Source organism: Vespa crabro, chromosome 1, assembly GCF_910589235.1.
Source record: "Vespa crabro chromosome 1, iyVesCrab1.2, whole genome shotgun sequence".
NCBI classification, from domain to species: Eukaryota; Metazoa; Arthropoda; class Insecta; order Hymenoptera; family Vespidae; genus Vespa; species Vespa crabro.
This window is the reverse complement of record NC_060955.1, coordinates 4,552,501-4,580,000: the sequence shown is the minus strand read 5'-3', so window position 1 is coordinate 4,580,000 and position 27,500 is coordinate 4,552,501. Positions and strand designations below refer to the sequence as shown.

Sequence of the window (27,500 nt, the reverse complement as noted above, 5' to 3'; positions counted from 1 at the left end):
GCTGCTCGGTCGGCGTCTCTTCGCTCGTCATTCCGGCGGATCTCTGCTGCCCCCGGATCACACATTCACCGGCCAACAGCTACTATGATGGCCGATCGCACGCACTTTATACGCTTCATAATTTCGTCGTCCTTCGAAGCCACGCGGCAGCCAACGTCGCCTTCTTCCTCTTCCACCGCTGCTGCCCTTTCTTTTCCACCGCCTCCTCTTTCTCTCTCTCTCACTCCCGCCTCCACCTCTTCCTCTTTCTCTTCCTCCTCCACCCCCTCTTCCTGCACAGTCGACTCTATCAGCGTCAAGAACAAGTTCCTTTCCGCTCTCTCTTCGCGCTATCGTGCTTCCCTTCCTTCCTTCTCCTTACTCCTTTCGATAAGCTCCTTCCTTCTCCTCCTCCTCCTCCTCCTTCTACTCCTTCTCCTCTTCTTCTTCTTCTTCTTCTCCTCGTCCTCCTCTTGCTTCTCTTCTTCTTCTTTTCTCTTGGCCACCTCTTCCACGTACGTGCTGCTGCTGCTGCTGCTGCTACTGCTGCTGCTGCTGCTGCTGCGTTCACCACTCTCTCTTTCCACCACCTCAACTCGGCCGCGAAACGACTACTCGCTCTCTCTCTCTCTCTCTCCCTCTCTCCTCGCTCTTTTGCCCTTTACCTACTTACCCCTCTTCTCTCTCTCTCTCTTTCTTTCTTTCTTGCGCTCTCACGCTACCTTTCTCGTTCTCTCTCTCTCTCTCTCTCTCTCTCTCTTTCAATCAACCCCCACCCCACCCCACCCCCACCGTTTCCTAGTTTATCTCTACCTTTCCCACTTTCTTTCTTCCTTTCCCTTCTCTTTTCTCCGATCGAGTTACCACTTGTAAAGATAACACCCAAACAATAACGCACACCTTTCCCCTTTTCTAACAATTGTTTACGTTCTATAACGTCTCTCTGTATCTGTATATAGTACGTTTATTATTCGTTCGATTTCGACGTTATTTCAACGTGTCTATTCACTATCCACTTAACGTCCACGTACGGTAGATGTATAAACCCGTTTAAGCGTCGAGTGATTTATTCTCACCCCTTCTTAAAGAAAAAAAGAAGAGCGCGTAAGAAGCTTACATCCGATCAACACCGTAGACGAAGGAACGACTTGGTTCGTCGTCTCATCACGTCTCTCGTTTCGTCTCGTTGCGTCGCGTCGCGTCGCGTCGCGTCGCGTTGCCTCGCCTTCACGTCGTCGAGTAAAACGGTCGTCGAACAACGTGTGTCCTCTTCTATTATCTCGCGCTCACTCGCGACGACGAGGACGACCCAACCGGCAGTCAATGCCGTTGTCTTTCTAATACAATATATATAGTATATATATATATATATATATATATATATATAAATATATATACTTATATATATATATATATATAGTATATATGTATATATATATATATATCGTGTACGCGTGCGTGTATATATGGCACCGAGCAAGAAGACACTTCCCACCTCCTTCTTTTTCTTCTCTTCTTCTTCTCTTCCTGTACTTCCTCGAAGTGAGGTGAATAATCGTGAAAAAGCACTCGGTACTCAACGATACCCTATGTCCAACAACAGCGAGACTCTACTTTTGTTTTCTCTTTATCTCTCTCTCTCTCTCTCTCTCTCTCTCTCTCTTTTCCTTTTATCTCCTAAGTAAGGACGTCGATGATGACGATAATTACGACAACGATAACGAACTATTCTTAAATATTTTTTTGTTCGTTCGTTCGTCCGTCCGTTCGCTTACTTGCTTGCTTGTTTTGTTTGCTCGCTCGTTCGTTCATTCATTCGTTTCTAACAACGAAGAACAAACGTTCCACCTTGGGCGAATGAAGATAAAGGATAGTCGAGTTATTCGAGAAGGCTCTCACTGTAGTAGCAGCAGCAGCAGTAGCACCACCACCACCACCACCAGCACAACCACCACCTCCACCACCACCACCACCTCCACCACTGCCACCACCACCACCACCACCACCACCACCACCACCACTACCACCACCTCTCTTTATTCCTTTTCTTCTTCTTCCTCTTCTTCTTTTGCTTCTTCTTCTCTTCTTCTTTTTCTTCTTCTTCTTCTTCTTCTTCTTCTATTTCTCGTTTCGCACCGTCTATCACTCTCGAGCGCGTATACCGAAGTTTCGTTTTTATTAGCCTATCGGGCTGCAGCACACCACCGATGACGACGGCGACGGCGGCGACGACGACGACGACGACGAGGACGACCGAAGGTCCCAACGACCATACCAGTGCTCCGCAGCAATCAATACGCAACAATGGACCGGGACCAATAAGCTCGAAGCTTTTCCTGACGTAGAGAGACGCACGCTCTCTCCCTCTTGCGAGTCGAGCCGAGTTTTCCCTCTCCTCCCTAACCCATCGTCACCCCTACGATACACCGCATCCGCCAATCCTACATGCGGCCGATCAATTTCAAAAGCTCACCGCCGTGCGGCGCTTAACGTCAAGCCCGCCGAAAAACAAATTTTTACCCTTTCTACGTCGATATAATTAAAAGAGATATCATTTTCCAATATAATTTTCCATTTATCCAGATAAAAAATTTGATTAAGTGATTAATTTCAAATACTTACCATGTCGACGTTTATTTAATAAGATACGATCAAAATAATTTCTTAGAACGTAATGTCACGTAACATAGACGCTTGATCTTTATAGTACGATTGTAATTATATATGTATTCCTATCTCTTGATGTTATTTATCGATACTTAATCATTTATAAATACGAATGTTTAAAGGACAAGCGTAAATAACGCGATGATCGAAGGAATAGTAAATTTTACTTTCATTATACTTTCGAACGTTATCGTGAATTGCCTTCAACGACTTAATAATGAAATAATGCTTTTTTTTGAAAGGAATTCAAGCTGTGTCAAGCGAATTCGCAAATCTTTTATGCGTAATTGAAAATGGTAACGAGTTGTTGTTACATTTTTTTTTTTTTTTGTAAAGAATCGATGAATCCAGCGCCCTCTCGTAGCTTTCAAGGTTCAACGGCAACGGTGATAAAAAAGACACTCTACGATTACCGACCAACCAAACTGTTCGATCGATCAACGACACATATCTTTGAGAATAATTAAAGATTATATAAGATCATGCAAGATATGTAATGGAAAACGAGTTTTGCCAGTGGATCATAGATTTAACTTAAGTAAAGAAGAAGATAAATCGTTTTGTAATCCTTTGAACGGTACGATAGATCGTCGTCCATTATTTTTTTTTTTCTTCTATCAATACTGGTTTACTTTCCCTTATTATATATATGTCGACGTGAAATAATATGTCAAAGTTATTAAAAGTTTTATTGATTTATTACGAAATTTTTGTTATAGATTAGGCAAATGTCATGTCACCATCCTTCCTGCCGCAAAATAAAAAAAAAAAGAAATGTTAGATATAACGATGACGCTTTGGTGCGCGAACCTATGCATTTTTCCTCTTTCTCTTTCTCTCTCTCTCTCTCTCTCTCTATCTCTCTCTCTCTCTCTCTCTCACACATTCACTTATTCTCTTTCTCTTTTTCGAAGGTTCGTACACGAGGTCTTGCATCCATATAGGAAAGCTGAGCAGAAAAGGAAGAAACCAAAGGCAAGAACGTCGTTCGAACTATCGCGCGGTGTCCTTGACACCGAGGAAGTTGCAATGGCGTCGCCCCCGACACCCAATAAGATTTTAATATCTTCTATATGGTATTTGATTATAAGCCGGTCCGTATTTTGAATCGTCTAGTCCAGATGGATTGGCTGCTAGCGCACGTCTTATGGCTTCTGGAATTGGGGGTGGCGTTGGTAAATGAGCACCCTGAGGATGGAAGCCATTTTCATCTGCCACATAGTCCAATTGAATAGGTGTACCATCGGGTGCCGTGTATGAGAATCTACCCTGTACCGCCTACGATTATACGTCAAGGATATATTCTCGATCAAGGTCAAAATCTAATAAGATATCTCTTATCTTGAAAAATGTATTCGAAATTACCTCGGCTTGCTGTCCAGGTGCACCACCAGGCTTAGGACGACCTGTTTCCGATGCTGAAATTCCATTTTCTGTCTCGTAGCTCCAGTTGTACGAGCCGTCCGGGAAGGAATCACGTTGCTGACTACGAATCGCTATAAACCGACCACTGTATGGGCTGGAAAGAAAGAAATAAATGATCTTTACTTTTATTTATTTCATTCGATTTTACAAGACTTCATTCGATATTCGAGATCTCATTCGGCTACGAGAAATATTTGATAATTTGATTTTAATAAATATTCAGTATAGAGAATTCTGATGTTACATAGTTATATTATATATCGAAAGTTAGTTTATATATTGAAAATATCACCCGATGAAAATGAAAGTTATAATATTATAACGAAAATCAAAACTATTACTTGTATTCCGGTTGATACTGCGGCTGTTGATAACTAGGCTTTGGTGTTTGCGGAAAGAGATTTTGATTGAAACCTCTGAATCCTCCGTATTGCCCCAAGGCAGAGCCAACAAGAGCGAGGATCAGTATCTGCAATCACGAAAGATATAAAGTTAGAGTTAGATCGAAGGTAAATGATCGTAATTATAGTATGTCGAAGATTCTATGAACATGTACACATTCTTCGAGAGAGAGAGAGAGAGAGAGAGAGAGAGAGAGAGAGAGAGAGAGAAACAGACAGACAGACAGACAGAGACAGAGAGAAAAAGTGAAAGAAAAAGAACATGTCAGTTTGAAGACACTCACTGTGTACTGCATGACGATGATGATTCTCCAAGGATCGTGATGCCGATTTGAAGAGTATCGAATCTGTGGCACAAACTACGAATACCGCTGGCATTTATATGTATGAAGACGCTCAAGATCTTCCCTTCTCTCTGCTCCTCTAGACCACATCGGTGTCCATTCTCCTCTCTTCTCAAGCACGCAAGTTGTTCTAAGCGCCCTCGCATCACCGCCCCACCTCAACCCCACGTTCGAGGTCACACGGATCCCGGAGTCACTTATACGTACATATGTTTTCAAAGCATTAACGTATCTTTATCATTTAAAACAAAATCAATGTTATCATGTAATATGATAACGAATCAATACGATTATATTTAGGAAGAGAATGCGTAGCTGCTTTTATAAAAAATATAAATGAACAATATCCTACTACGTATATATTGACTATTTTAAAATGGAAAAAGGAAAAAAGTAATCAAAAAACAAAGAGGTGAAACAAAATTGAAGCATATAAATGAAAGTTAAACTATTTAATAATAATAGTAAAATTATGATGTCTTGTCAACTTATAAAACCATCCATGAAGGTCTACAATTACCAACGATGATTTCATTCCTGATATATTCATAATTCGCTCTCTGTTTTTCGCCATCCAAAGGCGTAAACGCATTGTTCTTAGGTGAGACCACTCCCAGAGAGCATCACAAACTCTCATATCTACCTGCATCTGTACAGGACCGCTGTATGATCGTCTGCAAGTCGTAATATATCTGACGTCTCGGCTTAAAGGTAGATCGTACGATCTGTGAGCATAGTCAAGCTAAAATACGATAATCGCAAGTTAGTTATACTCCTTTACCTATGGTAATATGCTTATGTATGAACTCGATGAAACTAACTTTACTCTGAGAGATTTTTGCATAACTACGATAAAATTAAAACAACTCGACGACGTTCTTCTTGTATATATCGAGGATTCCGATCGAGCATTAATAATTGAACTTGCGAAATACTTGGTAGTACAAGGAAGAAAGTCCCTGAAAATGATGAGAGAATATGCGAAGATAAAATGGGTACAAATATCATGTTACGATACTTAATAAAGTCAACTGTTCTAATTTTTAATCGAAATAAATAAATATTTAACAAACGATTTTAATTATATCAAAATTTTCAACAACATTGTCTTTTATCGTTTATCATTTTATCGAACATTTTGTTTCAAAGTAATCATGTTTATTCAACAATATTACGTCTTCATAGATCATTACGATTCTATAAGAAATATTTCGCGCTTATTATTTTAATGAGATATGAAAAGTTATGAAATCGATCGTTCGATTTCAACGTGAATCGTCCCAATTTGGATAGGAACGAGAAGAGGGATTGACGGATTCAATCGATGGAAGGAAACCAAAGAAGAAGGCGGTACGTAAGGCAATTTAAGTTGGGCATTGAACGACTAGGCGCGGATCGGTTTGCATAATTCTCGAGTAGGATGCTCGCCTGGGAGGCCCCTGAAGGTATGCCTTCTATCCGCGTCTTGGTGAGTTCGAAAGCTCAGAGAGATGACGGGGCATACCTAAGTCAATGTGGTTAATAAAACTAGAAAGGTCAGACTCAGTTCAGATAATTCTCGAGACTCTGAGAGCATTCTGCGAGATCTAGAACCATCGTAGATGAGACAAAAGCGCGAGGAGAGATCCTTGCTGATCCCGACAAAGAGTCTTCGGAGTTGAAAGATTTTCTATATCTCAGTTAAGAACACCTCATAAGTAAGATATAAATCGGTCATTAATTTGAACACGCATATTTCAAAGTATCTTCTTGATCATTGCAAACATTACGCGAAACGCCTAAAGGTGATTCACGTAAATATACTGAATTCCAGATGAAACGAGTATGTGGGACGAGTGTCTCGATATTCTCACGGTACGACTCGGGTATAAAATGGTGCATCTATAAATCAAGGATACTCCTGGAACTCTCGTGAAAGTATGTAGATACGTAGTTATCGAATTTCTGGCGATAAGTTCTACGAGCTTGATAGAACGCGATGTAATTTCTTGGATAACCATTGGCAAGATTCAAGATCATTGCCGACGCTCAATGATCTTGCTACTTCCTCTCTTTATCCTACTCATTGTCCACGAAGTTAAAGTGATCGTCTATCCTTCCTTTCTCTCTCTCTCTCTCTCTCTCTCTCTCTCTCTCTATCTCTTTCTCTCTCTCACTGCTTTATCTCTGATCCTACTCTTTCTTACTTCTAAGTGTTCTATCGAAACTAAACAACTCGTGACCCGGCAGTTGACTTTCCACCTAATATAAAAGTAACGATTTCTATGACCGATCATCATCAGCATCATCATTATCATTATCATCATCATCATCGCAAAGGATCATCGCTATTCCACGCTGCCTCGTTCCCGTAACTCGGCGAATAAATCGTTAAAAGTTATTGTGCAATCGTTATGGCATTTCTGGCCGACTCCTCTCTTTGTGCTCTGCCCTTCTTTTCTTTCCGGTCCGTGACGAAAGCGAAAGGAATTCATCTTAGAAGATCCACGCCCAGTGAGCCAAGCTGTCAGCAATACCTCGACTCTTCTCTTTGGTTCTACGTGCCAGGATTTGAGCATCGTGATAATTGGAGCTTCAAAAGGTCACCTGTATCGACATATTGTGCATCTAAATGATTAATCGATGGATAATTCTACTTAACTCCTTCATTACCCCGCCAATTTGTCGTAAGTCAATAGATATTAATCTATCGATCTATCTACCATCTTTCATAAGTTTTTTTTCTTGAATTTATTTAACTTCATTCTTGTTTTATTAATTTCAGATAAAACTGACACGATCGTATCTTGACCATACATCATTTTCGCAACAATTAATGTAAATAAATAAAGAAAAAAAAAACGAAAAAAGAAACAGACAAAGAAGTATTAAAATCACGAAAAGGCGTTGCGATCGGTCAACTTATCGTAATTTTCGTGACAGGATACGGCTCGCCCAGGTGTCCATCGATCTCCTTGACCGATATATCCCTCGTGCGCAAAGATCAAAACGCTTCACGATTGTATGCAAAATATCGATTTCGTCTATCGGCCGTTCTAACAATACCATCGAGCTGACAGCTCCTTCTGCTTCCTTTTCCATTGTGTCACAGAATGGAAAGCACTACGTGACATCCTGACCTCAATGTCAAAGGCGCGGTTTGACATCCCCGGTCAGTCAGCATACGTTTTCGTGAGAGACTAACTCGTGGTATGTACGTATGTACCACCCCTTACATCAGTCTTGCTAATTCCTTTATACACATTTTTCCCTCTTGCTAATTCCTTTCACGATTTCATTTATTTTTGAATATATAAGATCTATGTTATTTATATGACATTTATAAAAATATATAAAATTAACAATAAGAATGAATGTTTCTTTCTTTTATTTATTTATTTTTTTTTTTTTTGTTAACTTGTTAATATCTATAATAAGTCATTTCTTTCATTCCTTTAATAGATAAAATATCAATCGATATGGAGTCTCACGAATGTCTATTATAATTAAATACCTCTTCAATCAAAATCTTAATTAATGTTAATTAATTTTTCCATTCTCACTTTGATTTTAATCAAGAAATGTTAAAATATTCAAGGTTAAACATTTAACCGCATTGTTGAGATAAAGATTAGCATCGACAAAATAGAATCGCGAAACTTGTAGTAGAAATATCTCGATGGTACTTTCAAACTTTCACGGCTTTCGTGAATGCCTCTTAAGAGGTGCCAGAAACGAAGTTCCAAGCTGTTCACGGTGAAAATGTTAAATCCTAGGATGAGCCAGAGTCGTCCATTCGTATCTATGTATATGGTCGACCATTCGGTTGGTCGGTCGGTCGGTTGGTTGGTTGGTTGGTTGGTTGGTCGTTGTGCAACGCAAAGAAGAGGCCGATGATTTGCTTTCACTGACTCACCTTTAAACGTGATATTACGATTACCATTAACATTAACACACGAGTGGCATTTCGAGTTGGTTTCCTAAAATTTAACGCCTCCGTAATAACAACGATTTAATTGATAGCTGGATGAGACAGCTACCAGCAGATTGCTCGTTTATTAATCGGTCAAACTTGAGTTCTTAGCTGTAAGTGATAGGTATAGAAGATAGAGTTCAGTTTCAAATCGATTGCATGTATTTACCTTCGTTTAAAGACACAAGCGGTTACATTCTATTAAAAGAACAATAATAGCGCACGTTAATTCGACGTTTTATCGTCTAGATAAATCTGAAGCAGCTCTTCTCTAATCGTAAGTGATCTCCTCTTCGTATCGTATCCGGCAAACTCTTTCTCTCTCTCTATCTCTCTCTATCTCTTTCTCTCTTATTTTCTTGCTATTTGGATTTCGTCAGCATTGATTATTTCATTGAAGAAAATTACATTAAACTTTTTCACGCCAGACCGATCACTTAAAGACAATTTCCTTTCTTTTTAACATCACGATTTGACGTTACGATAACATTGTCCTTTATCTTTCCAAAGAAATCTTTGATTCCATCAGATCATTATCTAAATACTTCTCGATGTGACTTTACCTCTAACCGAGATTTCCCACTTGACTTTTCACACGAAACGAACTGACGAGTAAGTAGACATATTACGTACATAAAAATAGAGAGAATAAGAAGGAAAGAAAGAAAAGAGAAGAGGAGAGAGAGAGAGAGAGAGAGAGAGAAGAGCAATAAAGAGCATAATTTAAAACTTTAAATAAAGGCGAACCTCTTCGATCCTCCTCGCTCAATTTCTTTAATGTTCATCTTTATCTATCAACGTGGAGGATTGAATAAAAAGGATAGCTACATATTTCAGATGTTATGGGCAGTTCCTTCTGGCTTTTATAGTTATATGTCTTGGCAAGCTAGCTGATTTGAAAAATGATATATCCTCAAAGAAGAAGAAGAAGAAGAAGAAGAAAAAGAATTAGACGATCATCTTCGTTGTCGATCACGAACGAATCGTTCTGATACTCGTGATACTCGTAAAATACGATAAGAATAATATAATGAAAGAAAAGAGAAGGAGAGAGAGAAAGAGAAAGAGAGAGAGAGAGAGAGAGAGAGGGAGAGAGAGAGAGAGAAAGAAAAAGATAAAAGAGAGATCGAAAAAAATAGAGTCGTGTCTAATATCTTCTGTAAGGCTCCTCCTCCTCGGGATGAGCCGCGTTGTAGCTGAGGGCTCGTTGGATGGCAGGTGGAATGGGCGGTGGTGTAGGTAGGTGAGCACCGCTCGCTTGGAAACCGTTTTCGTCTGCGATGTAAGTGACTAATATCGGTGTACCATCTGGTGCCGTGTAACTATATTGACCTCTGACCTCCTCGATTTGACCTGGACCAATGTTTTTTGGACGTCCTTGTTCCGCTACCGAGATCCCATTTTCGGTGTCGTAACTGATAAATATTTTCAATTTAGATCGAGAATCTTTTGTTTTATAAGTATGTGTAAGATTGTGAATGAAAAAAGTTGAGTTCTCAAGTTACGTCTAGGAATTTGAAACCGAGGTCTTTCCAGATGACTGCTTTGGATTATTAAATTATTCATACCTTTTAGATCCATCTACTTGCCAATGTCTATTTAAATTAAGAATCAAGATGCTCGTCTTTGAATATACCTATGTATATAGGTATGAACAGGATGTTAAGAATTGTTCAGCTTTGAGAATATGTATATTCTATTAATTATAAAAAAAAAAAAAGAAAAAAAAAAGAACAAGCAGAATTCTATTACCAAGAAAGACGATAATTACTGGAAATATCATAATAAGAATTTCTTAGAAACGGAATTACTATATTGACGATATGTCATATATACGATGATACAAATCTAAAGAAAAATAGACGTGATTATGTAAAACGGAGGAAATAGGTTTCTTCCGGATGTCGATGATAATTTTATTAGAAGAATAGATTCGAATTCTTCCGATGATTTTTATACGCAAAAAAAAAAAAAAGAAAAAAAGAAAAAAACAGAAAATTGAGTCGACCTTGTGGAAAAGAAAGATGAAAGGGAAACAATTGAGAAAAGAAATGTAGGGCTTAAGAAGGACGAAGATAGAAAGTTAATGATAAAAGGAGAAAGAGAATTGTCGAGTTTCAGGAGCAAAAAGAGAGGTGTCGGGTAAATCTGTGAGGCGTCACACAACGCAGGTGTTATGGGAGGGGCTGAGAAGAGTTAGGTACGATCTTACGAAGACACACAGACAGCCAGTGTGCCCGAGGATGGGACGGAAGGTGGACAGGTAGGTAGGTAGATAGATAGGTAGGCAGATACGTAGGTAGGTAGGTCGATTGTAATTGTTCAATTGCGCAATCCGTTATTGCGAACTGCGCAAGCGATTAACATGGACGATTAACATCGAAGTCAATTAGCTATCTTTCTCGAGCGTGTGTATATACAATGGTTCGGTGGCTGTATCACGATGTTGCTTCTTGTGTTTTACTAAGATTCCTTCATGATGAAGAGTTCGATCAGTTATCTATCATGAAATAAATCTGGTTAGGTGTATATAATGATGTTGAAGAGTTTGGAAATAAAAAGATGGAGAGAGAAAGAGAGACAGATAGACAGACAGAGAAACGTTTCGTGTTCTTTTTTGTACTCAAAATTTCGTAGTCCAATCGTTCTCATTGTTTCGAAGGCCATTCATTCGTCGTGCTCATCGGAGCCGAAAATCGTGGCATGATCGGAAATAAAAATGGAGGCGAACGTGCTAACGAGCACGATTACATCTTCGACGCGTGACGAGGAGGTATAATATGCGCGAATTATGTCGGGTATATGTAGGTATATACGTAATTTCTAAAGGAAAGAGCAACCGAGATCCTTCGACCGTGTCGAGATCGCTCTCGAGGAAACGAAACAAACGGACGAACACCTCAGTGCCGTTTATCGATGGAAGGACGGTCTCACCTGTAGGAATAAGATCCGTCTGGTGCTGTGTCTTTCGATTGTCGCAATATGGCGATATGTTTGCCGTAGTACTCGGGGTTGTATGGATATCTGTTGTATTGTGCATACGATACCACCGTTAGACCGAGTAACAGCACCTATAAACATTCGAAATAAAAAAAGATTTCAAAAGTTTGTTAAATAGAAGATTCTGAAATTGTCATTGTGATAATAAAAACGTGCGATATATTACAAAAAATAAATTTAATAAATAATTTAAGCTTCTTAAAAAACATATATATATATATATATATATATATATATATATATATATATATAATTGCAAAAGATTCCAGTTTTAAATTCTGATTTATTTGTGATATTTTTCTTTTTAAAATTCAATTATAAAGTCATCTTGGACGTATCTATAAGATTCATTCAATTAATTTCTTCGAATAAACCGCAGGACAAGCATGAATAATCCGCGCGTTAGTCACGATCAAAAGGATGTTCCTCGAGAAAAGCAGGACACATGTGGGACGTTTGGAACGTTGAAAAGTTTCGATCTCTATGGAGACTCAGCGCGTTTATGAATAATAATAAGCATAACCAAGAACTACGCCTCACCCGCGGTTTCTTCACTCGCGGTCATACTGCAAATGAGAATGCGCGCGGCACGTGCCGCTACGGCGCGTCCTTTTGATATGCCAATTAGCCGCACGTCTTATGGCTTTAAACGATAGCTTTAAATAATGTTTTAATGATATACCAAATCTTAAAAATTAGCATTGTTATTATTAATTACTATACCGATATCAATGTTCTCTCACGTTGATCTTTTATTAAGAAAGTTATGAAATAAAGTAAATCGATTGAAATTGACAGTTTAATAACGAGCTTACAACAACGTCCATTAAATCCTTTTTAATAAAAGCTTAATTAATATAAAACTAAGAAATTGCATTGATAAAAGCCAAAGCAGATAATCTCATTTCACTCACAAGGATCTTCATAGTGTCTTCGTAGATCCGTAAGAATTAACCGAATACGCGAGATCAAAATGGTGTTTAAAATGATAAATTGGTTAAATTAGATAGAAGCAAAATACTCAATTTCACGTTCACCAAAACGATGAAGAAAAGGATTATATGACACACACAGTGATTCTAGGCACTGCCGAAGCTTACAGTGGCCAGGTTGGTCATGATGAGGTTTTATAGTCGCCGTCGCATTCTCCTTCTGGACTACCATCCGCCCCGCCACAACGACAACGATGGTTAACGAGAGGTTGAAGGGGAGAATTAATCTTCGAAGCGTTCGTGTAATTCGAAGCAGTCGGTTGCATTTAAAAGATGGCACATTCCCTCCCTCCCACCCTTCCTTTTCTTACTCGAGCTATTCCGTGGGTTGTACTCGCCCCTCCTGCGAATTCGAGAAGAAGATTCGCCTGACTTAACCTGACCTTTCGTGCCCGATACGATAATAATTATTACTTATACTCGAATTCCGTTCTTTGTATGCTCAGAATTTTTCGCGACGACTACTTTATTCTCATTTCTCTTTCTATTTATCTATCTATCTATCTATAAATGTGTATATATATATATATATATATATATATATATATATATATGTCCATGTACGTATTATTTATACATATATATGTACGTACATAAGTATATTACGTGTACATTTGTATGAGAGATAAGGACACGTCGATGGTATGAAAGAATTTTGCTATCTCGTAAGATTATTGATTGGTAAATTATTCTCTGAATGTTATTCCCGTATACTTTTCAAATAATTTCATAATATAAACTATACCGAATATCTCTTCGTTTATATATAAATGTTTATTTTATTTTATTTTATTTTATTTTTTTTTTTTTTTGTTATATTCATATATGTAAAACATCTTAATTATTAGTCAGGTTTCTTATGTCGAGAAAAAAAAAAGAAAATTAGAATGTCGATGCCAATCTGTTTTTCTTTCGTATATTCGTTTAATTAAGTGCATGTAATCGAATATGTTTAACAACACTCACGATAAATACGTGAGAGACTTGATTTTGGATGTGACGAGCTCGCATCTCATCAAACTGATCATTATCTCATACGTGTCTTGTAACATATCGAGCAAGATGACCTCGCCATAAGATACAGTTCGTTGGATTTACTATGGATCATCGTAGGGCGTATTCCTTTCACTGTTACAACTTGCCGAACGATTAACCTTATAACATTTCGCATTTGTTTTGTTCTTTATATTAATGATAAGTATTGTTCAAGTTTTTTCACGTGAATGTGACAATCAGTTTTTCCAAATTTTATGCCGCCCATTGAAAATGTCATTTTACATTTTCACTGAACTAAGAGTATTTCATTTTTTTTCCCGTAAATATTTACCATTGACAAAACTTGTATTTCCGATAAATTTAATGATAATTCTAATTATATATTTTACATAATCATTATTATATTTATTAACTATTCGAATATACAATGTACTACTTACATATTAAATCTAGTACTATAGAGTTAGAACTATAAGTCTAGAACTAGATAGAGTTATCCGATCGATAAAACAAAGATCTACTACTATTGAATGATACGACTGATGAACTAAGATCCATTATTATAGGATACATATCGAAAAGTTTAAATTAAAAAGTTTTTATAGTGACGTTTCTCAAAATCTATGGCAAAAGGGTAGAAGCTTATGGCTACATTACTGATTCTTTATTCACGAATTGCTGAATACGTATCATAAATGGTAACTGTTTTGTTTCTGTGAAAGATTGCCTGTTTAATTGAGTGCGTAAACTGATATACAGATTTTTTGAAGCATTCCAAATGCAAAGGAATGTGCTTCATGATATTCAAATGGAGAAGCTACATTAACTCTTTCGGCCATTTTAATTAACTTCTGACAGATAATTCAATGGTAAAAATAAAGGAATACACTTCCAGTTGTTCATGTCAATGGATATAAGTTTTTGAGATATTGTAAAAAATTAAAAGAATTATCTTTCATATTTTGTAAACTAGAAATACTAAAATTTTGTAAACAATGTATAGTATATTAGAAAGCATTCAGATAAGAAAAGATTTAAAAATCAGTCGGTAAACAAGAAATAAACATTATCAATAATCGATAATACAAAAAAAGTTTATTTTACCAACAGCCAGAAATATAGAAACTGAAATACATCGATACGATAAACACATGATGGGAATAAGATTGTTCGCTTGGGTTTTGTAGTTCATATTTTGTCCATACATGTCGCTGTAGTCACATACGCTTCCGGTGAATGGTATACACAACGTTTATCGACTGTTTCAACAATAAATATTTAATTCGATTCATAACTGTCAGAAGCGTTGACTCTCTCTGTTCACTTTTGCTGTACAGATACCAATGTGTACGATTTTCATCTAATATCAATAATTATAACATATTATTTATGTGATAAATTCTGTTATTAATAATGAAGGTGAAGATTTTAACAAGAAATCCGGACGAATATTTACGTGAAACTAAACGTGATATTCATAAACGTACGTATAATTTGTGAACATAACCTCTATAATAGTATAGACAAAGCACGTGGTAAAAATTAATAAAAGAATACTTGTATATTTAGTTCCTAGGAATTATGATCCATCATTACATCCTTTTGAAGCGGCAAGAGAATACACAAGAGCTTTAAATGCGGTAAAATTGGATAAAATTTTTGCAAAGCCATTCATTGGTAATTTGGAAGGCCATAAAGATGGTATATCAGCTGTTTGTAAACATCCTATGCGTTTGTCGGTTCTTCTTAGCGGTGCTTTCGATGGAGAATTAAAAATATGGAATCTATCTAATAGAACATCAGAAAGATCTTTCTTAGCACATGATGGTATACTTCGTGGTATTATATTTGTTCCAAGTGGACAGCATTTTATAACTATAGGCGATGATAAAACCATAAAGACATGGAAAGCTGAAAAGCCATCATTTGGTGAAGAAGAGGAACCTGTTAATACTATTATTAGCAAAGTAAAGAAATACAATTTATTTCAATTGATTATTTATTGTAATAATTATTATAATAATGAAATTAATTACAGACTCAATTAATTGGTATATCGCATCATCGAAGAGATCCAATTTTTGCAACTTGTGGAGATACTTGTCAACTTTGGGAAGAGACAAGGAATGAACCGATACGTACTTTCAAATGGGGTGTAGATAGTTTACATGATGTTAAGTATAATCCTGTTGAAACAAATTTGTTAGGTGAGGCGATAGCAATATATATATATATATATATATATATATATATATATATATATATATATATATATTTACAAAGAATATATTCGAATGATATTAATCAATGATATTAATTAATTATTTTTTAGCTGCTTGTTCTAGCGATCGTAGTATTATTTTATATGACGCTAGAGAAACAGGTCCATTAAGAAAAATTATAATGAGATTACAAACTAACAAACTTTCTTGGAATCCAATGGAAGCTGTCACTTTTACGTGTGCTAATGAGGATTATAAGTGAGAATTTTGAGTGAAATTTAAAAATAGTTGAAGAAGTTTGAAATGTTTTATATTGTTATTCTGATATTTTGTTTTAATTTTTTCTTTTTTTTTTTTTTTTTTATAGCTTATATACTTACGATATACGTACATTAAAGATACCAGTAAATGTACACATGGATCATGTAGGTGCCGTAATAGATGTAGATTATTCTCCAACTGGTAGAGAATTTGTTTCTGGTAGTTACGACAAATCTATTCGTATTTACGAAGTTAATAAAGGACATTCTCGAGAGGTTTATCACACGAAACGAATGCAAAGGATCACCAACGTGGCTTGGTCTCTTGACAATAAATATATAATTAGTGGTAGCGATGAAATGAATTTACGTGTATGGAAAGCTAGAGCCTCAGAAAAATTAGGTGTGGTATGTAATGATTTATAGTGTGTCATGATCTGTTTTTTTTTTTCTCTCTACAAAATCACATTATATGTATAATTTTTATTTTTAAACAATAGCTTAAACCCAGGGAAAAAACGTCTTTGAATTATTGCAATGCATTGAAAGCAAAATTCGCGGCTCATCCACAAGTACGTCGTATTGCTAAGCATAGACAAGTGCCAAAACATATTTATAATGCCCAAGCTGAGATACGAACGATTCGTGAAAAGAGTAAACGAAAGTATGTGTTATTAGAAAATTCTAATGTGTTACTATTTATATTTATTTATTATTAATTGAATGCTATGGTATTTTATTTTTCTTTTTTTTTTTTGTGCATTACAGGGAGGCTAATAGACGTGCTCATTCAAAGAAAGGAACAGTACCATTCGTATCGGAAAGGGAAAAGCATATTGTACGTCAGGATGAATAAGGTATATGATTATTTTGTCCTACGATTTTTAGATATACATACATACACAGAAATGATTTTACTTTTGATTTCATTTATATATATATAAATAACAATAGCGTTAAGTTATAAGAAATATATACTCAAATTGTCTTGAAAGAGAGTAAATAATCTTCTCTATTGTTTCCAGGAGATAGATATTCCTTTTAATTCATTATTTATTGCAATAAATAATTTTATTGAAATTATACAACGCATTGCTATAATGATTCGTAAATTCATTACAAATCTCAAGCATCGATTAATGTCTTGCTTAGTGTAGCTTACAGCGGTTTAATGATTTTTTTGTCGATCGTTCGTGCGATTCTTTTGCAATTATTTAAATGTTGTTGATCAATTTGGCGATACGTAGGTCGTATATATTTTCATTCGTCGAAACTTACTTTTTTGTTTATAAATGAAAAAGAATTTCGAAGAACAAATAATACGGAAAATATTATCGTTATATTACGCTCGTTTGCGTGACAGGTCTCTTCGTTAGTAGATTAATTCTGCGCTTAAATTAATAATTTCGAATTGTTTGTTCGTTCGAACGATTAGATCAACAAGTTATAAGTGCTAGGCATTCGAATGAGATTATTTGCTTTTATTCAACCATAGTTTCGATAATGTATATAACGAACGTTTTTATTACAGACAATTACCTCATACGCCCATACTATATCCGCCCTTACAATTATTATAGTTATCGTTTCGGTACTCATTGATGATCGATAAAAATGGAATTTATGTATTTCCTTTTCTGGCGTACAAAAGATGGCACGCAATTTTGCTTTATTCTTCTTCTTCTTCCTTTTTTTTTTTTTCTTTTTTTGTAGTCCTCTCTCTTTATTTTTTTCTTTTTTTTTATCGGTCGATATACACACACGTGCGCAATCATATATTTATAACACTAGCTACGCTCACAACTTCTGTACAAGACTAGGTTAGTCGAGCGATTAAAGTAGCACTATAATTGTGTCCTTCGATTCTAAATGTTCCTCTTTTTTTTTCTTTTTTTTTTCTTTTTTTTTTTTTTACTCTTTTTCTTTTTTATTTATTTAAATTACTTTTTTGCTTTTCCAACTACTTCACGACTACTCCATTCTCGTTTACTCGTTGCTCTCACTTTTACTTTCGTAATTAAATTATAAGATGCTTTGCGTAACATTAATTATCATCTATATACATATAAACACATTTACATTAATTTGATAACGTACTATCGAGCCGCACGAACATCAATATGGCATGAATAACGAGCCACTTTCAGATCAATATCGAACTATCCGTTCATTTAACTTCTTCTTTTCCTTCCTTTTTATTTATTTATTTATTTTTTTATATTAAGAGAACACTCGAGTATGTTATCAAGTTACACACATCCATACATTATTATTAACTTAAACAAGTTATTTCAATAGTTCGATCAATCTTTCACCTTCGTTTTCTCATAAAGCGTACATCGTGTAGCGTTAACTTTGATCAATATTCGAAATTCACTTTTTTGATTATAACGTTTGCGTGATCATTGAGTCTGCTTCGATAGAAAAGAAATTCAAAAACAAAATAATCGATTTCGATGTGGAAAGGGAACATTAAATTTGAATCAAAATCCAAAGAAAATGAAATTAACGAGGATAGCTTTGATCGGTATAGTAAATTTCAACGTTATCACTTTAAATTACTTGAGAAAATGTTTTTGAAATTTCAACAATCGAGACAGACGATAATTGGTTTTTAAGAGTTAGATCAACAACTTGTTGTCCTCACTCATTGCATCGATTGACTTTTGATTCGCACTTTTCTGTGCTATTTCCTAAAATTATTTATAGTCTTATAGATTTTTATCACTATCGATGATCTCCGAACGTGAAATCGTAATTGTAAAGAATTTTGTCAATTACGTTTCAAATCACGTTCGATGTCATCTACCTTCATAATACTAACCTACTTTCATTGTGATATCACGTCCAATATTTTTTCATGATTTATCTTCCTCACAAATAAACACAATTTATCATTCGTCGTGATCTCGATTAAATCGTGTAGGCTTTTTCTTTTTTTTTTTTATACACAGACTTGCGTGAGTCTTTCCTTCTTAATAAAACTGCGGTTCGTTGATAGATCGACTCACAATGTTCATTCTTCCGCGTTATTATGAACGTATGAAACATGTTTACATAATGCATGTTCCTCTTTTCCTAGACGTTCAGATCGGCCATCATTTTGCGAAAATCCGCGAGCGTGTTGTAATCCGGATCCGAGTCGATGTCCGCGAAATCCTTGTTCGAGTCGCTCTTCACGAAGCTGGGATTGTATCGGCTTAACGACAGTGGACATGGCAACAGCTCTGGCATTACGGAATGGTGGGTTATCAGGGCTGTCAGCGTTGTGAATTCTTTCGTAAAGCCCTGCAACAGACACGAAACGATGCTTTGTCTTTTACCCTTTAATACATTTACAGTACATCGTTGCACTCATATGGAAGCTGAGCGATAAGGCTACGTTTGCGTTTATAAGTGCATACATATGTATATACCAATGTATTAGTTGATGAAAATAAAGTGCTCTGTCATTTTCATTTTCTTTCGTTTTTATGTAAATAGGACATATATTTAAATTTATTTCAATTCGAATTATCGAATTTGATTTGATTAGTTGTTGCATATATTGTTATTGATTTTAATTTATTTTTCATCTGCTCTTTTTTTTTTGTTTTCCATTCTTACAAACTTTTTCGTTTAATAAAGTGTTATGTTAAAGCGAAATATCTCTCTCTCTCTCTCTCTCCCCCCTTTTATTTCTCTCTTTACACAAGAAAGTCGTGAGAGGATTTACCTTATTTACCTTACAGACTGGAGGGTAGTTAATCGTTATCGCGGGATACAATGTGCACATATACCTTTCGCGTGTGTCAAAATTATTAGGAGAAAGGAATACATTCGGTTCTCGCGACGTGTTTCTGCGAGAATGCAATTTCACGGAGAAAGAGAAGGGAGAGAGTTTTGATTTCCCCGCGGTACATCCAACAAAACTCATTCATACTGGTTTCGGGGATTATCAAAGTCCGCAGACCCATTTAATTTATCCCTACAAGGGAAGTTCGGCCATTTAAATAGTGATATTCGAGCGAGAAAATGTGCAAGAGAGAGAGAGAGAGAGAGCGTGGATGGTTTGTTCTTCTGTGGTATCGTCATTACGATATTTGCAAAACTGAGAGCATTACCTAATGCACGTTACTAACTAGTAAATGATTACGGTTATTTGTCTATCCGAAAGTAACTATTCTGAAAATCGTTTCTAATTCTAAATAGGTATCTATACGTATTCTCCTTACACGTACATACATACGAAGGTTGTTAAAATTGAATTATAATTCCAAAATTTTATCGCACTTTTATACATTTTTTATTCGCCCACGAATTATTTTTGAACAAATCTACAAACGTACAATTGTTTCTTTTCTACAAATTATTTGGGACGATTAAGCGTTATTATTTCAACTTCGTACATTCGACAAGAGATAAAGGGTTTTGAAAAGGAAAAGAAAAAAACAAAAAAAAGAAATATCCAGTGAATTTTTTGATATCATCTTGTTTACGAATTTACAGAATATTTCTTTGAATTCACGTGGATGAGCGATTTAACGTGGCTCACTTTGTTGTCTATATAACAGCGAAAAGATAATGACTATTCGTGTCCTGAACGAATACAATAATACCTAGAATTTTTTTTTTTAACGAATTATATAGGTCAAAGTCGTGTATATTCTAGAAATGTAAATGCATCGACATTCAAAGAAATATGTATATCTTTTCTCCGTCTATGTATTATAATTATGTATATCCAATATATATACAATCTATATGTGTAAGTGCGTCATCAGGGAATCCTATGTACAAAGTGACGTTTCGTTATCATTCTCTCTCTCTCTCTCTCTCTCTCTCTCTCTCTCTCTGTCTGTCTCTGTTTCTCTCTGTATCTCTCTTTCCACAATCGTAGTCGTCGTACTTCCTTTTTTTTATGTATGCAGTCACGTGAATGTAAATTTACGTTAATGAACGACTTTCGTTCATGGTAAATGTCCTTGGAGAAAAATCGATAAAAACAAACGGTATACGCATGCTGCAAAAGAAATCGTATTATTGCGAGTTTCAAGGTTTTCTATTTTCTCTTTCTTTCTCTCCTTCCCTTCCTCTCTCTTTTTTTCTTTTTCGAAAAGAAATAATGAACGTGAGGACTTGGGAATGTTATGAAGGCATAAACCTTGAAGACTCGTTTAACGAAACGGCCTTTAGACGGTGATAATGGATAAGGGATTCTAAAATAGTAACGCGTCGGAATAGTTAAGTGAAGAAAGCAAAGAAAAGAAGAATAGAAAGGTAGAAAAAGGAGAAGTTTGAAAAGCAAAAGGATAAAACGAGAGAAAGAGAAAGAAAGAGAGAGAGATTTACCTTAATTTTGTAGCCTTTGTTAGTTCGCATTATGAGATAATGGGCGATTCCGCTTGGTTGAAATTCACGCGGCACTCGGAGCGAAAGGGCGTAACATCCGGGTTTACTGGTGCTCTCTCGTACCATGAAGGCTCCTTCCGGCTCCTGACTCAACACTTCCAACGTTATTTCCCTGAAATCATAAATAGCCGGACCACCATGCACGAAGTATTAGCTAAGATTTCAGTGAAAATATAAATTCGTAATTATAGAAATAATTGCCACGATAATCGTAATTTCATTCGATTTCTATTAATATAAGAATTTTTATCGAATCGATTGATCGATGTTATTGTTGATCTCTTTTTACGAATGATTTTATTTAAATATGTATTTAGATATGTTTGTTTGTGTCAATGATTAAAAAAAAGAAAAAGTGAGAAAGAAATCTCAAGTAATTGCTAATAATCAAATATTTAAGTCAAATGATTTTATTGATTTTCTTAACGATAGATCACTTTAAGATGCTAACCTTGGTATGCCAGCTTGGAACCAAGGTGCTTTGCGTAATTCGGCTTCTTCGCTGCGATTATTCAAACTGTCCGTTCTTTCTGGCAAAGGCGGGGGTGTCGGTGTCGAGCCATGAGTACTCCCATCTGCTGGTACCGAACTACTTGAGGTACTAATTTGTGATCTTCTTTTCGATTTAAATTCCGTTTCCGTTCCCGAACTCGGCGAATTGTGTCCTATCCTGTAAGTAAAGTTCGTCCATATATTTATTATATAGTTTATTAGACGTTCAACAATCATCTCTTAAAATTATTTTCATATTATTATCAATTTAAAATATTTTATATAGCAGCAATATGAGATAAGATGATAAATAATAAAAAAGGAAGAAAATAAAAATATAAATTGTAGAATCAGCGGACCTGTTATTTTCAATATTAAAGTTTTTGGCAGTGATGGAAGCATTGATGGTGTTATCGATGGTCTCGGAAGGTTGTATCTTATTATAAGACGGTCTCGTCCCTTCAGAGTCGATAATCGCTTCGTTGATATAGCCACCGGAATGTGGCCTGTTTGAGGGGCTAGTTGGTGTGCTGCTACCGCTTACGAGGGGACAGCTGTCGTCTTCACCATTTAATCCGAGAACGTCGCGCCCACCGGTTAGGCCCATCGCCAGACGCTTTATCAGCGGTGGCTTGTCCGTCAGTCTCTTATACGAGTTCAACTCCGTTGGTGAATTGCTCTCATCGCTACTCGGCGTACTTTGCTGCGAAATACTTTTCGGCTCATCCTCGTTCGTTATTGGACCGAGGACATTCGTAAAGTTATGCGACGGCCGTAGACCCGGGATGGAATTTGGTGTCTGTTAAAAAAATCATTTTATTTCATTGCTTTTTTTTTCTTTGTTTTGTTTTTAAAAGGTAACACAATTATTAAGTGTTTTTGTTATTGCAATAAAATTGGAGAATAGAATATATAACTCATATATTCTATATATGAGTTATATATTATGCATAAACTGGCTTATCATAATCTGTTAAATCTGTCAATATCTAACGACGAGTAAGTAAATGAAGAACATGAAAATTTATTTGTAATGAAGTAATATTATTGGACAAAAGTATAAATATTTTATAGCATTAAATCGTCGTCAAACATTTCTTCGATATTTTTTTTTTTTTTTATTAAGATAAGCATTCACTTTGTGAATTCATTCAATATGTAACGTGTATCTTCGTTCTTTTTTTTTTCTTTTTCGAATAGCGAACGCTTTTCAGCCGTTATGAAAACGTCCAAGTATCAGCCAATAGTCGTGTTCGGGGAAATCGTGACAGTGATACCCTTTGTTAGAAAGGAAATAGAGTACGCGCTCCCACCTTTACGCTGGCTAGTCGCAACGTGGGCGAGCCGGCGCTGCCGAGCTGTACGTTCATGTCCGCTGCGGACGAACCGCTTCCACTTCTGGACGTGGGCGACGTCCGACTTTTCAGCCACGAATTCGAGGACGAATTCCTGCAACCGCCTCCGCTCCCGGCGATCGAGCTGTCGCCGGACAAAGATTTGTTCTGTTGGTGAAAAAAATGTTCATATTAGAGAGAGAGAGAAAGGGAGAGAGAGAGAGAGAGAGAGAGAGAGAGAGAGAGAGAGAGAGAGAGAGAGAGAGAGAGAGAGAGAGAGAGAGAGAGAGAGAGAGAGAGAGAGGGAATTCTTCGTTTACAGACAGATCGTTTATTTCTCTTTATCGTCGATGATTTCTAAACGTATAAATGAATATCATGTGACGAAACATTGATTTAATCGACTTCGATAAAAGTCGAAGAAAACTATCTAGAGATTATTTTTTTTTTTTTTTTTATAAAAGATTAGAGGATCTATTTAAAAGGCGAAGTTTGTTTCATTAGATAATTATTTACAAAATCAATGATTCGTTTTAATTATAGACTTTAATTTCTTAATAATAAACTGTGCCTCTCAGTAAGCAACAGTTTTGGTTAAATTTGTTTTTCCGAAAGTATACCGTGCGAAAGAGCTAAATCGAGTTTGAGAAAGTACGATGAGAGAGTATAAAAGAATAGGGATGGGAAAGGACGATTTTACAGTGTTTCGCGAGGAAATCAAGTCGGAGGTATGAATAATGAAAGACGCGGGGAAAATTTACGTGTCTCTGGGAAAACAGAAAAGTCCTTCATGAAAAAGGAAAAAGGGGTGAAAAAGAGTCGATAAATTTTTCAATGGCTGGACACGAGGAATACAATCGCTGCTGTTTCGTCGTTGTCGTCGTTGTCTAGGAAGTTTACTACTTGCCAATCGCGAATTCGGGAAAATCTCGAAGGTAGATCAGAGAGAAGTCCTGATGTCTGTGGACTCAACATGTGCTCGTAAAACGAATACTTGAATATTCGAGGATCGTTTCAGAATCTGATGATTCCGTGGAAGATCTCCCGGAGAGAAGAACCGGATAGCCCGCGAGGAACGAACTGACCGTTTACTCAGAAACGCGACGCCGCCGTGGGACTCGGCTCGAATTTATAATTAACGCGGTGGCCTGTAAATGGGACACCTACTGGAGTCAGCAGTGCCGTCGTGCGTGTAAGAGAAAGAGAAAGAAAAAGAGAGAAAGAGAAAGAGAAAGAGAGAGAAATATAGTCAAGTATGCTTCGATCTTTATGAATAGACTCTCCTCTTATTAATAAACATATATATATATATATATATATATATATATATATATATACATGTTAGTACATATAATATGTAGATAGTTCATTGACACGATTGCATGCTTATATGCACAAGTAATTATAACGTTTTAACTTAATATCATTGAAAAATTATTTGTTGAAGGCAAAATGTAAAAGGAAAAGTTTCGATTTATCCTTTCGAATTTTGAAGCGGAAATAAGAAATGTCGAAGGGAAATAAAATGAAAGGAATTAAATAACCCACCCAGGAGGTTCGATGTTCCTGTTTGTCCTTGCGATAGTGTGGTGAGGATTGCGGCGAGATTACATCCTGAAGGATCGGTTGGCGCTGAAGCTGCGCCACGTACGCCATACGAAAAGCATTGCCGACTATGGTGTTCAATTCTTCCGCCTATAAATATAGAGAAATGAATAAAAATGAGTTGATGTTTTGTTCTAAGATTTGCTTGCATGTCGAATGTATTATAATATGATAAAAAATTAAAAGATATATTTTATTGTTTAAATTGTGGTAAAGGAGTATAATGTTGTATATATTGGATGAGTTTAATTTTAATAAAATTACTCCTCCTTTTTCTGGTTAAAGAATATTTATATCATTATTTATTCCGGATATATCATTTATCGATCTTAACGCGATGTTTACTAATATCGATACATACGTTTACTCTTGCCGCTTTTGAAACACTGCCGCGCTATCAAACCCCCGAGAGTCGATCTTTTCTCACTTTCGCTGTGTTAGCCCGACGACGACACGTTCAATAGCTTTTACGAAGAAACCGCGTGATCAAACGTCACGAAGGGAATGTCTTCTAACAAATAAGATAATATCACAGTAAAGACAACAGAAAAAGAATAATCACGATCAAGCATATCAGATTTGGTCATGAGAAGCCGCACTTCTCATACTTCCCAGGAGTTGTTCGTTCCGCAGAAATATCCCATATAATTTGGCGATCGCTGTTATATTTGGCAGCGTCTCAATCGTCTCAGCGTTCTCCGTGTCTTCGTCTAACTCATTCCCGCCTCGTTTTCCAATCTTTTCTCCAAAAAATTCCTGCTTTCGTCGCGTCACTTCTTTCATCGCAAGTTCTTGCTCAAAAAGCTCTTTCTCCTCATCTCTCACCGGGACACTTTCGTTTTGCGCACGTCTATCGCGATCATTCCAGACGTATTCAAATTCTGCTTCTGGTTGTCCGATGGATCACTCTGCACGTTATTTGGTTCACGAATCACATTTTTTTTTAGATCATTCTTTGATCCAGCCAAAATTCTTCTATTTAACTCGAGTATCTTGAACTTTATCTTTGAGTTCTTGCATTGAAAATTTGGACGTGTTTCTCATAGGAATCATCTCACTTTCTATTCTTTCGTCAATTTACAGAGAGCACCAAACCCGCATCCAATTCTGTCGCACTCAGTGTTATCGCACTCACTGTTATCACACTCAGCGTCACTGTACTGTGTCCGTCAACGTCCGCCTCAGTCCAACTATCCGGGCTGAGTTCCCAAAAAATTGTAGTATCATGGATTTAATTTTAATAAAGTCACTTTTCCTTTTCTCTTCTGATTAAAGAATATATTCGCTATTTATTCCGGGTATATCATTTATCAATCTTTATGCGGGCTTTACAAATGCCGATACGTACATATGTTCCCTCATGCCGTTTTTAGAACTCTGCCGTGCTATCGAAATCCTGAGAGTCGATCTTCTCTCTTTTGCTATGTGGCGCGACGACATGTTCAAAAGCTTTCAGAAAAAAAACTCATGATAAATTGTCGCGAAGTGTATGTCTTCTGACAAACAAGATAATGTTAGCCAGAGGCAACAGGAAAAGCGTAAAAACGATTAGACATATCAGATCTGATTATAATTATATATTCTATAAAATATGCATATTTTTTTAAATTACTGAAAGAAATATCATGATAAAATATTGATTGTGTGAGTTACTATGTGGTTCGCCGTCAACCTTAGCTCGGAAAATATTATTTATACACAGGCGATCAATTTCTGATCTTACGAAATCTCTTAAATCAACATTATTTATGCCATTTTAAAAAATATATAAATGTAGTTCTTATTGAAAAAGTAAGAGTTTAAAAAAAAGTATATTTACAGGATGCAATTAAATAATAAAAAAAAAAAAAAAAAAAAAAAAAAAAAAAAAAAATACAAAAATTCACAAAAATATGTGATTCTATGATTAGAAAAATATAATTTCGAGAGAAACGTTTAGAATTTGACAGTCACAAGATAAGGTTGGTGAATGTTTTTTTAAAAAATTTAATTTTTCATTGTATTTTTTGTTACGATTCATTGATGAGCGGTCTACCTAAAGTAAATATCGATCGAGTTCGTCGCCGCAAAGACGACCGCTTAATTCGTATCGGCGACTCGATGGTTAGCACGGTTTGGTCCTCCGATCGGCCCACATCCGCTCGACGGACTAATCGATGCCGCGGCAGAGAATTTCAATTAATTAAGCGACCCTCTCGTACGACCCACCGCGCTCTTGCTCAGCGTCAAAGGCCAGACGCGAACTCCGAACGATGCGATTCGATGGTTAGATCGAATTGGAAAGGGAAACTTTGTACTTCCTATCTCTTCGGGTCTAGCAAATCGGTCATTTAATTTTCGTGCAGATCAGAGTTACCGCTCTCGAATACTTACTTTCCTCGAGTTCTTCTCGTGAGATTTCATGACTATTGATTTTATATGTGATATCGATTAATTCAAA

General features: G+C 36.2%; 5 protein-coding genes across 64 annotated transcripts in view; 1 reads left to right on the top strand and 4 right to left on the bottom strand.

Annotated features, from left to right (window-relative positions):
* Positions 1 to 1,725, bottom strand: part of LOC124425408 (calcium-activated potassium channel slowpoke) — a 75,558-nt gene extending 73,833 nt beyond the window's left edge. For 48 of the 50 annotated variants that reach the window (XM_046965735.1, XM_046966125.1, XM_046965709.1 and 45 more), the window contains exons 1-2: positions 1,475 to 1,725; positions 1 to 1,316 (exon numbers count right to left, since the gene is read on the bottom strand). The exon at positions 1 to 1,316 is cut by the window's left edge and continues 275 nt beyond it. In XM_046965735.1, coding sequence (XP_046821691.1) covers positions 1 to 31 — 31 coding nt within the window. In that variant the 5' untranslated portion in view covers positions 32 to 1,316; positions 1,475 to 1,725. The remainder of the gene's footprint in view (positions 1,317 to 1,474) is intronic. The other 2 variants (XM_046965756.1, XM_046965765.1) reach the window with 2 other exon arrangements.
* A 1,591-nt stretch (positions 1,726 to 3,316) lies between these two features.
* On the bottom strand, positions 3,317 to 4,916 carry LOC124425598 (endocuticle structural glycoprotein SgAbd-2-like). Its single transcript, XM_046966139.1, has 4 exons — positions 4,757 to 4,916; positions 4,413 to 4,540; positions 4,012 to 4,165; positions 3,317 to 3,924 (listed from the first exon to the last, which is right to left on the bottom strand). The coding sequence occupies exons 1-4, from the start codon at positions 4,766 to 4,768 to the stop codon at positions 3,706 to 3,708; spliced, it is 513 nt and encodes a 170-aa protein (XP_046822095.1). The 5' UTR covers positions 4,769 to 4,916; the 3' UTR covers positions 3,317 to 3,705.
* Positions 4,917 to 8,912: 3,996 nt separating this feature from the next.
* On the bottom strand, positions 8,913 to 12,886 carry LOC124421803 (endocuticle structural glycoprotein SgAbd-1-like). Its single transcript, XM_046957437.1, has 3 exons — positions 12,683 to 12,886; positions 11,703 to 11,839; positions 8,913 to 10,183 (listed from the first exon to the last, which is right to left on the bottom strand). Exons 1-3 carry the CDS (start codon positions 12,692 to 12,694, stop codon positions 9,916 to 9,918), a joined length of 417 nt encoding a protein of 138 aa, XP_046813393.1. The 5' UTR covers positions 12,695 to 12,886; the 3' UTR covers positions 8,913 to 9,915.
* Positions 12,887 to 15,025: 2,139 nt separating this feature from the next.
* On the top strand, positions 15,026 to 19,696 carry LOC124423724 (DDB1- and CUL4-associated factor 13). Its single transcript, XM_046961815.1, has 8 exons — positions 15,026 to 15,239; positions 15,326 to 15,723; positions 15,795 to 15,963; positions 16,089 to 16,236; positions 16,346 to 16,646; positions 16,739 to 16,902; positions 17,007 to 17,095; positions 19,321 to 19,696. The coding sequence occupies exons 1-7, from the start codon at positions 15,170 to 15,172 to the stop codon at positions 17,092 to 17,094; spliced, it is 1,338 nt and encodes a 445-aa protein (XP_046817771.1). The 5' UTR covers positions 15,026 to 15,169; the 3' UTR covers position 17,095; positions 19,321 to 19,696.
* LOC124423679 (tensin-1-like) overlaps positions 17,291 to 27,500 on the bottom strand; it is a 196,134-nt gene continuing 185,924 nt past the window's right edge. For all 11 annotated transcript variants that reach the window (XM_046961733.1, XM_046961727.1, XM_046961740.1 and 8 more), the window contains 6 exons: positions 25,004 to 25,150; positions 23,435 to 23,623; positions 22,481 to 22,920; positions 22,081 to 22,299; positions 21,570 to 21,741; positions 17,291 to 19,526 (listed from right to left, as the gene is read on the bottom strand). In XM_046961733.1, coding sequence (XP_046817689.1) covers positions 19,317 to 19,526; positions 21,570 to 21,741; positions 22,081 to 22,299; positions 22,481 to 22,920; positions 23,435 to 23,623; positions 25,004 to 25,150 — 1,377 coding nt within the window. In that variant the 3' untranslated portion in view covers positions 17,291 to 19,316. The remainder of the gene's footprint in view (positions 19,527 to 21,569; positions 21,742 to 22,080; positions 22,300 to 22,480; positions 22,921 to 23,434; positions 23,624 to 25,003; positions 25,151 to 27,500) is intronic.